Source organism: Brachypodium distachyon, chromosome 3 (assembly GCF_000005505.3).
Source record: "Brachypodium distachyon strain Bd21 chromosome 3, Brachypodium_distachyon_v3.0, whole genome shotgun sequence".
Lineage (NCBI taxonomy): Eukaryota > Viridiplantae > Streptophyta > Magnoliopsida > Poales > Poaceae > Brachypodium > Brachypodium distachyon.
The window spans coordinates 36,002,938-36,013,544 of NC_016133.3; the positions used below are offsets into that span (position 1 = coordinate 36,002,938).

Below are 10,607 nucleotides of genomic sequence, written 5' to 3' on the forward strand. Positions count from 1 at the left end.
GAAGATCAGCATACTAGTTTAGAATTATTTTACCAAAGGAAATGCGATGAGAAAATTTTGCTTCATTCAAGTACAGTAGCAACTTGCTCGGCACTTGGCACATGAGTCGGAGAGAGAGAGAGACAGACAGTCAGAGAGAGAGTGTACTACTCTACTATGTGTTTACCTCTACTAGTGTGAAGAACTTAATTAATGTCAGAAATCTAGATTAGTCAATGAGCATCTCGAAGAGCCAAGCTGGAGCTAGGAGGGACACCGAATATGAGAGAGTGCATCCCTAGAGAGGAGCTTTAATTTTACTTCCCCAGATGCTGCTATGTTTCATTGATTCATCAACCCCATGCAAATGCAATTAAGGAATCTATCTTCAGTCCAACGCAAGCTTTCTTGGCTAGTAGGAGTACTCCTAAATTGTTCAGAGCTGATTAATTTAATTAGCCTTGGAGCAGCCGCCGTCCAGCTCAATTTGCTGGTTCTCACGCGAGAGTAGATACTCCAAGATGTTCTTTTTATACTACAGGCTCTTGAAAATAGTCAGGATGTATACTGGGTTATCACTGTTCATTCATAAATATAAAAAATTCTAACTTTATAATAAGTCAAAACTTCTCCAAATTGATCAAGTATATTGAATAATCAACCAACATAAAAATCCAAATTAGTTTAATTAAATATGCTATTCTATAATTATTCATATATACTCTGTTGTTGTTCTTCACAACAATTAGAGTAAGAGTGCCAAAACTCGATGGCACAAGTGCGAGTATAAAAATAGGGCGTGTACGCCGTCTTTATAGTGAAGGTCGCCGTACACTTGGACAAGTTGACACGTCGATATTTTTTGAATAGGTTCGGTCGACCCTGCGGGTGCAACTTAGTCCTATGTTAGTAGAGGCTTCGAGGGGGTCGTTAGCTAAAGCGTTCGGATCGATCGAGACTCCCCGAATCACCTAGCGAGAGGTCGAAAGGAGCCGCCTCATACTTGAGCCGAACGAGGCTTTCCAAATAGCGAGGTCGAGATACCCTTAAGACTCTAACCCGATTCCCTCTCCTTCGGGCTCGGGCCGAACGAGGCTTCCCGAGATCCCGAAACTAGAGCTCCTCTCAAAGAGGCTCTCTAGCCCTTTCTCCTTGAGTTTATGCAAGTGAGAGTGAATGGTACATGCCCCCCATGGGGGGTATTTATAGCTTAGGGGTCCATGACAAAAGACCATGGCTACCCTTAAGGAAGAGAGAAAAGCGGTGGCAAAATGGCCAAAGTTGCTCCTTTGGTCCATAGCTTTTGTGTGCACCATGTGAGAAAAGTGGGGCTTGGTCCATGGTCCACCATGGACTAAGGGCCCCCTCCTCACACCTTTCTTGCCCCCTACTCTAACTCATTTGACCTTTTGAGCATGACATGAGAGGGGCCTTAGGGGTCTCTTTGCGAGAAAATCGGTGTCCCGAAGGACTATTTTGCAAAAATCATGGACCTCGAGGGTCTCCCCAAAATTTCCGAGGATTAGGCTGCAATTTCTCCAAATTCTTGGGCATACTCGCAAATTTCTCGAACCCAGCCGGCCGCGTGAGCTAGCTGGGCCGGCCGCGCGCGCTCGGGCGCGAACTGGGCCAGTACTTGGGCCGGCGTGAGCGGGCTTCCTCCCTTTCTTCTTTTCTTCTTTTTTTTTACGCAGGCTGGTTTCATGGGCCCGGCTAGGCCCGATACCGGTTCAGATTTCGCTTAAGTGAAATCGGACGGTCCAGGATGCGGGACGCCCTGGATCGGACGGTCCTTGGTCGTCTTCCTCCTCTATACGGGAGGAGGAGGGACCGGTGCTCCTTTTCTCTTTCACAGGCGGCGTTCGTCACCGGCGGTGACGCGGGCTTGGTCGGGACGCCGGGCCCGCGAGGGGGGCGCCCTCCCTTGGCTAAGCCGGCCTCCTTTTGGGGAAAGGAGGTGTTTCCCTTGCCCATTTTTCTCCCTTCTTGTCTTGATGCACTGTGACAAAGGACGGCGATGTGTCAAGCTTGGGTTGGCTGGCCCGAACGCCAAGGACCCCCTGAGGCCTATAAAATGGAACCAAGGGCCAGTGGTGGAGCTTCACACCGGCCTTGTCCGACTTCTCCGGCGCCGAAGCCTCGTTCGGCGGCGTCCGAGATTTCTCCAGGGCTTGGTGTTTGTAGGGGGCTTTTAGCCACGTCTTTGCTTTCACGGTGATCGTTTTGGCGGCCAAGGAACCGCTGCGGAGGCTCGTCATCGTCGAGGCATCGTGGGGACAAGCGTGCGCGCGAGGCCCCTTGGAGCGAGGTGTAGGCGCTGCCTTCAAGTTTTCCCAAGGGACCCTTGTCGTTGGCCAACCCTTCCCTGCTCGTGCGGCAAGGATTGCCCTTGAAGGTCTTCCTTAGGCGTAGAAACGCTGGAACTTGTCGTCGTTCTAGGCATGGACAAGATTTTGCCCTTTCATATTCTCGAGGTGGTATGCACCATTTCCCAATACTGCGGTGATGCGGTAAGGTCCTTCCCATTTAGGGTCGAGTTTGCGCTGGAGCTTCGGGTCGACATTCTTTTTCAGTACGAGATCTCCTTGGAAAAGGCTCGTTCCCGCACCTTTGTGTTGTAGAAGCGTGCGGCGCTTTGCTCGTAGACGGCGTGCCTCATGAGAGCTTTGTCACGAGCTTCATCCACAAGATCGACGGCCGTCTTGTTTTGCTCTTCATTTCCGATGAAAGCAATTGGGGTGGCTTCTTGGAGCCTTTCGACCCGAGGTGAGCGGAACTCGACCTCGGTGGGAAGAACTGCTTTGGCTCCATATACCAAAGAGAATGGTGTTCGGCCTGTGCAACGGCTTACGGAGGTGTGTATGCCCCAAACCACGCTAGCAAGTTCATCTCCCCATGCTCCCCTTGCTTTGCTAACCGTGTGCTCTACCCTTCGGCGGAGTCCTTGGAGGAATAGTCCAATTGCCCTTTCGCATGTGCCATTGCTCTTGGGGTAAGCTACGGATGCGAAGTGCAGCTTGATCTCAAGGCATTCGCAGAATTTGATGAATTCCGCACAGTCGAACTGTTTGTCGTTGTCCACGGTTAGCTCTCGCGGGACGCCATATCGGCATATAATGTTTTCCTAGAAAAAATTTTAACGGCCTGTGACGTGATCTTGCCAAGCAGCGCTGCTTCTATCCATTTGGAGAAGTAATCAATCGTCACCACGAGGTACTTGTAGCCCCCGTTGCATGCGGGGAAAGGCCCGAGGAGGTCCATTCCCCAACGTGCAAATGGCCATGTTATCGGGATATTCTTCAGGGAAGTCACGGGTGCATGGATTGACTTAGCCATTTTCTGGCAAGCTTCGCATTTCCGCAATATGGTGATTGCGTCTTGCACCATGGTGGGCCAATAGAATCCCTTACGTAAGGTTTTTGCCGCGGTGGCCCTTGGCGCAAGATGGTGGCCGCATATTCCTGAATGGATTTCCAGGAGGAGCTCTTCTGCTCGGTCAGGAGTTATGCACTTAAGCAACGCGACCGCTCCTTTCTTATATAGGATGCCGTCGAGGAAAACGTACATCTTGGTTTTTGCGAGCAGAGTTTTGGCGCTTGGGCCTTCTGCTTCTTCGTCCACCTCGTCTTTCAAGGCGCGGATAATCGGTGTCATCCAAGAGAGTGGAGCGTCGATGACCATGCTGGTCTTTGAAGCTTCGTCAAGGGCGTCGGCTTCTTCATTTATGGATGAGGCGCGAATTACTTCGAAGAATGCACCGGGTGGTAGCGGTTCTTTGGAACCGGCTGTTCGGGCTAACCTGTCAGCCAGGTGATTTTCTCCTCGTGGAATGCGTCGCGCCTTCATGCCCACGAAATACCGTTTCATCTTGCGAACTTATTCGATGTATTTCTTCATTCTTTCATTAAGGCATTGATATGACTTGTCCATTTGGTTTATTACCAGTTGGGAGTCTCCTTGGACGAGAAGGCGTCGGACTCCCATGGCCTTGGCCAGTCGAAGTCCAAGAAGTGGTGCCTCGTATTCTGCCATATTGTTGGTGGCATTGAAGTCAAGATGGGCGGCATACTCCAAGATCTTACCTTCGGGGCTGATGAGTATAACTCCAGCCCCCGCACCGTCGAGGCGCTTAGAACCATCGAACCTCATTATCCAATGTGGTTCAAGGGGCTCGGTCTTGGATGTGATTTCTTCGGGCGAGGCTCGTGGGGCATGCCACTCGTCCACGAAGTCAGCCAGGACTTGGGATTTTATGACCGTTCTTGCCATGAGTTCCAACGAGAAAGGCGCCAATTCTGTTGCCCATTTGGCGATTCTTCCGGTGGCCTCCTTGTTGCCGAAGACTTCCTTGAGTGGGAAGGTAGTTGGCACCATGATGGTGTGGCCATGAAGTAATGACGGATCTTTCGAAAGGCCATGAGGAGGGCGTACGCGATCTTCTCGATCTGGGTGTATCAACCCTTTGCTCCTCCCAAAGCTTCACTCACGTAGTACACCGGGCGTTGTGACCCATCTTCTTTCTTCACGAGTGATGCGCTTACGGCGACCAGGGTCGCGGCGAGGTACAGGAGCAAAGGCTCCCCCTGTTTTGGGCTCGTGAGAAGCCGAGGGGTCGACAAATAGGTCTTGAGCTCTTTGAAGGCCCTTTGAGCTTCATCGGTCTACTCAAAGTTGTCGAAACTCCTCAGGGCTTTGAAGAAAGGGAGACCCTTTTCGGCCGACCAGGCGACGAATCGTCCCAGGGCCGCCATTCTTCCCGCTAGGCGTTGCACATCTTTGACGGAGCGAGGAGGTTCCATCTTCAGGATGGCCCGGATTTTTTCCGGGTTGGCCTCGATCCCCCGCTGAGAGACAAGGAAGCCTAAGAGTTTCCCTCCTCGAACTCCAAATGCGCACTTTTCCGAAGATTGTCGAAGGTTTCCTGCAGGTCCTTCGGATGGGTCCCTGCAATTTGACTTTTGATGACGGCGTCGTCAACGTATACTTCGGCGTTCCTTCCCTATTGTTCCTTGAGGATGAGGCTGACGAGGCGTTGGAAAGTTGCGCCGGCGTTCCTCAAACCAAAAGGCATCCTGCGATAGCAGAAGGTGCCGATGGGAGTGATGAAGCTGGTTTTTTCCTCGTCTTCCTTGGCCATGTGGATTTGGTGATATCCTGAATAGGCATCCAAGAAACTCAACCTCTCGCATCCCGCTGTGGAGTCGACCAGTTGGTCGATCCGAGGGAGCGGGTAGTCGTCCTTGGGGCACGCCTTGTTCAGGTCGGTAAAGTCAACACACATTCGCCACTTGTCGTTGGCCTTCTTCACCAAGACAGGATTGGCTAACCATTCGGGGTGCCAAACTTCTCGGATTAGCCCGGCGTCGAAAAGTTTGGTGACTTTTTGCTTGATGACCTCGTATCGCTCGGTGGAGAGTTTCTGAAGCTTTTGCTTTACGGGAGCTTTGTCGGGCCTTAAGGCGAGGCGATGCTCCATGATGTCGCGCAGGACTCCTCCCATGTCAGAAGGCAACCAAGCGAAGAGATCGGAATTCTTGCGAAGTAGGTCGACGAGTTCTTCCTCGAGTTTACTCGGGAGGTCGGCTCCGATCTTCACCGTGCGCGTGGCGTCTTTTTGGGAGACACGTACCTCCTTGAGTTCTCCTTCGGGGAGGGGCTTAGAGATGTAGCGCTCCAGATGATCGGTTCCGGATGTTCCTGCATTCGAAAGCATGTTGATACTCTTGGATGATTCTCCCTTTTTGACGCACTTGGTCTCATGGCGGTAGAGGGTCTTCCTGTCGGAAGATTGCTCGCCGCGGACCGTTATCACGCCTTTTGGGCCTGAGATCTTCATAGAAAAGAAGTTGTGGTGGACGGCGACGCAGAGACGGTTTAGCGTAGTCATCCTGAGGATGGCGTTAAAGGAGGCCTCCATGTCCACCACGTCGAAGTTGTGAAGGTTCCTACAACATTGACTTCGCGAGCATACTCCTTGCGTTGCCGCTTCGATCCCCGGCCTGTGGCGGAGTCCCCGAGTATCAGTCCGACGTGATGCGTGGGTTCCTGAAACGGGAGGTTGTCTTCCTTAGGTGCCGGGTCAGCCACGAGGACGTTGGCGGGGCGCGGAGCCTCGGCAGTTTTTTCATCCTTGCGCCGGGCCTGCATTCGTGCCTGGAATTCTTCGCGAGTCGTGATGAGAGTGTTGCACTCCTCGGTGCTATGGCTTGCCGAGTTGTGGATGAGGCATTTTCCAGTTCCTCCCTCGGTCGGACGAGGTGGCTTCTTGGGTTGCCAGGTCTTTTGGGATGATGCTTGTCCTTCGACGGCGAAGATTTTCCGGGCTTGGTCGCCAGCGCCATTTTTTCCCGACCTCCTCTTCTTCTTGGAAGATGGAGCAGGCGCAGGGGGTTTGTCGGACAAGGGAGTTCTTTCAGGAGCGGCGCGTGGCGCGTCCTTCTTAGCAATGTCCCCGTCTTAGCCTCGAACGTATTCCTGCAAGATCCGATAAAGCTCCTCAGTCGTCCTTGGAGGATTGCGACTTAGGGCCCGATTTACTTCTCCTTGGAGAAGGCCTTGCACTCATGCGTCGATCACGGTGGTCGACGGTGGGTTGGCGATTTGGCTTCGTACCTTCGCGAAGTGATGGAAGAAGCTTCGGAGGGATTCCCCCGGCTTTTGTTTCACGGCGTGTAGCTCATGAGCCTGTACGGGTTCTTTGAAGATTCCTTGAAAGTTGGCGATGAAGACCTCTTAGAGGCGTTCCCACGAGTGCACGGAGTTCTTCCGCAGGTTATAAAACCAAGTTTGCGCCATTCCAGTGAGCGCAAGCGGAAAGAGGTTGCACATCTCGACGGGACCTCCCTTGACGGCCCGTATGGCGATGGAGTAGACATCCAAAAATTGAAGAGGATTCGACTCCCCGTCGTACGGCCGTATTGTTGGTGGCTTGAACCTTTGACCATGGCATGAGAGGTTTGACTTGTTGACTAGTCTTCCTTTGCCATGTAGGATTGATTGCGCCACGTGGGCGTCTTGACTTGTGATTGCAAAATGTTGACTTGATCGTCGCCACGTATAATTTACGGCCCGGCCCATATAAGAGTTTTATTTTACTAAAACATACTCATATGATATTTTAGATCTAGTAGATTTGTCTATAAATTTGGTCAAATTTAAAAAAACTCGACTTAGAACAAAGGTAAGTAGGTAGGTAGATCAGTATATATTTTCGTAATATACTCATTTTATATGGAGTATATACGAATAGAGGGAGCAAATTCTAAATTGTAAGATATCGAGTACGTCTTGGAGACCACTAGAATGCACTTCCTCCGATGAATAATAAGTGTAGATTCTGTGAAGTACTAACTTAATACAAAATCGTACTTCATGCTAAATATGAGACACTTATAATGGATCAGAGAGTCTCAGAGGGAGTAGATTATATTGTGAGACACAAAAAGTGCAGAATATCGCTTTGTGTTACACGCTAGAGTCTTTATATTTCCTTACAACGATATTACTTTTGTATCACATAATCCATAGCTAATCCTCTTTGATGTAGTAGAGCGTAGAGCGTAAGTGTGTACTACAAGTACCATTGGCATTTTTTTTGTTAGGTACCTGTACAAGATCGGCGTCGCGTCGAGAACGGTCAACACAGCCACCTTTTCTTTAGAACAGTCAACACAGCCACCTTTTCTTTAGCCCGCTGATTTTTTTCGTGTTTATTTTTTTGAGAAAACACAGCCTGCGAATTTGTTTAGTTTTTTTGAGAATATACAGCCTGGCGAATTGGTCGAAGTATTCTGCTACGACTTTTATAGTTAACCTGCATAGCCCAGCCCAGCCCATACCAGGCCCACAAAAGCAACTCTCCTAGGGCTTTTCGGATGGGCCTTATCGGGCCAGGCTCAGTCCGTCACGCGCAGACGACTCGCTCGCGCCGCCGCCGACTCCTCCTCATCGCTCCACCGCAGCCGCCGTCACTCCTAGCGGGGACTGGAGCACCGGCGTTGGAGAAGAGAGAAGAGAAGAGCGGACGATCAGGATGGAGGCAGTGGTGCGGAAGGTGCAGCAGCGGGTGAGGAAGGCACGGGAGGAGACGGAGCGGTGGGACGACCTCAACTCCCGATTCCTCTCCCAGTTCTCCAACGCCGCCGCCATCATCGCTCGCCTTCCGGTAACGTTGATTACTCTCATCTCGTTGTCTCCCTTGCACTATCTGCCTTGCAAAAATATAGGTTACAATAGCAAACTTTGGTACTTGCAAAAAAAAAAAAGGAAACTTTGGGACCGGTGAACCCTTGTACTGCTGCTTGTTCTTGTTCGTATAATTTGAGTGACTCTTTGTTGAATTGCAATGTTTAATTTCTCCACTCTCTGGATAATTAAAATTTACTCATTGTGTCTTGTCATAAGCAGGTACTTGGAGACGCTAAAAATTACGGTGTACTTGGGTGTGTGCCCAACGTCAGGGAGGATCTCTTGGGGAAGCAGATGGAGAGCCTTGAGCTCATATTCGTTTCCATGAGGGAGACACTGTAAGCTGCCAACAGCTGTTGTTGCAACCAATTTTAGTTTTGGACGACGTGACTCTAGAAGCACATGGTAATGTATTGAGTCGAGTTTGTGTTGTAATTCTGCTGCAATTTTTCAGGGAGGAGTTCAGTGGCATTGCCAAAGGTTTGAATAAGGCGCTGCGCAATACTAATCAGATGGTGAGAGGTGGATCGACACTCACTGCGAAACAATTGCAATTACAAGTGGGGATTTTGCCGACTATTGCGTACTGCTTGGATGGGCTACAAACACTGTCTGACATGCACCAGGCTGAGTAAGAACTGAATGGAAATTCGTATAACTGAACCTGCTGTTTCTTTTGGACATCTTCAAATGCTATTTTTACTAATATGAAGCTTTATTCACTTGACCACATTCCTTCCATTCAAATAAAATGTTATGGTGTTATTCAAGTTCGCCAACACCACCATCTGCATGTTTCTTCATTCACTTGACCACATTCCTTCCATTCAAATCAAATGTTATGGTATTTTGTTTGCTGACATCATACATTAAGATACCCTATGCATGTTTCTTCATTAACAATACAATGATATGAATATTAGTGCTTTCTCTTGCCATAATAGATCCTACTTCTTTTTGCTGTTCCTGACGTTACCTACATTCTGTTGCAAGGTATGCACTAAAATCATCAGTCATCTCTTTGCTGACATGGAAGAGCAGGCAAGTTCAAATGTTCTCACCACTGAATTCTCTGTTCAGTTCCTTAGATTTGTTCTCTGTAATTCTGTATCTCTGTTTGTTTGCCCATGACTGATCATTTTGTAGCAGTTGTTATCCCATCTCAATCCTCACATTGTCATCTTCCTTTATTTACATTATGCGTGCTCTTTCTTTCCGTTGCAGTTCTAGTGACATCGCTGCACTACGTCAACTCTTGGTGGACCAGCCAAACATACCAAAAGATGAAGGTAAGGAATGAAACAGTAACTGAAAGTTTGGTCTTTGGTAATGGTTTGACCTGAAGCTATTCCAGTTATGGAACAATATATCTGATAATTACACTCTATCTTCCTCATTTTTGCAGTGCAATCTATTTTTGACATTATATTTGCAGATGAAATTTGTTGAATTCAATCCATATACTAACTATCGGGAGCCCTATTACCCGGACATATTGAAGCCATTATATTTTGATCTACTTGCCTATCCATACAAGGCATGAAGGCGAGGGAACTTTCAGGTTCAATGGATCCAATTGTTGTATCACTGTGACAAAAGTGGAATAGATTTACAGAACCATCTAACTTGCAAACCTGCAAGTAGGCATATCTTGTTTGACATATTGGAAATTGTGATGTTCTATCTCATGCTACGTCAAACGCTCCAAGTATTGAAGCTAATATCAAACAATTGATCCTGCCGTGAATTACAGAATAGTCCTTGGGGAACTAGTTTGGCCTGAAGTTTCACTGTGTGTGAAGCTGCCATCGTGAGGTGAGGATGCTTATTACCTAGCTCTGTCCGTTTTCCGTGATACTATGTAACAGTCATATTCTGGAGGTTAGAGGTTTGTTTTCTTTCTATCACACTTAGCAGGTCCGCAGGTGTTGAAGCTTCTCGTGTACTGTGTGCCTGTAAATTATCTGGAATGAATGAAAAATATTGTTGTGGGGTTCTTTACCATCAAGTTGTTTTGTTCATCCAAGAAAATGAATCTGTCTACCTTTTAGAAACCTGTACTCTATGATAATTGTGAAATAATCATGGAGTCATGATGCACTGGGTGCTTCAGTTGTTGTGGTGCATGCTATATTAAAGGCCACGAAATAGCAAAGATATGGTCCTACCATGTGCTAATTAAAGCTGAAAACCCCGTGCAAGCCACACAAGCCGATCTATAAAAGCTCTCCAAGCACTCACTGAAGCGCCCAACATATACACATCAATCCTTTTAGCGCCCGCTGTAAAAAAAAAATACTCCCTTTGATCCTAAATTGCTGTCGAAATATTACGTGTATCACGCATTTTAAGAATAGATACAACCATATTTGGGCAAATTTGAGTTAAGAATTTAGGATCAGAGGAAGTACCTTTTAAGCCTCTAAATCCTCTGGTGGCTG

At 48.5% G+C, this 10,607-nt stretch overlaps 1 protein-coding gene across 2 annotated transcripts; it reads left to right on the forward strand.

The window, feature by feature from the left end:
- The first annotated feature begins 7,852 nt into the window (after positions 1-7,852).
- Positions 7,853-10,174, forward strand: LOC100828913 (uncharacterized protein At5g43822). Of its 2 annotated transcripts, none has more exons than XM_010236706.3 (6): positions 7,853-8,143; positions 8,386-8,504; positions 8,621-8,797; positions 9,160-9,207; positions 9,391-9,455; positions 9,602-10,174. In XM_010236706.3, the coding sequence occupies exons 1-6, from the start codon at positions 8,012-8,014 to the stop codon at positions 9,613-9,615; spliced, it is 555 nt and encodes a 184-aa protein (XP_010235008.1). In that variant the 5' UTR covers positions 7,853-8,011; the 3' UTR covers positions 9,616-10,174. The 2 variants fall into 2 exon arrangements, with proteins under 2 accessions (XP_010235008.1, XP_003574356.1); XM_003574308.4 differs by having other exon boundaries at positions 7,854-8,143; positions 9,572-10,174.
- Positions 10,175-10,607: the final 433 nt, after the last annotated feature.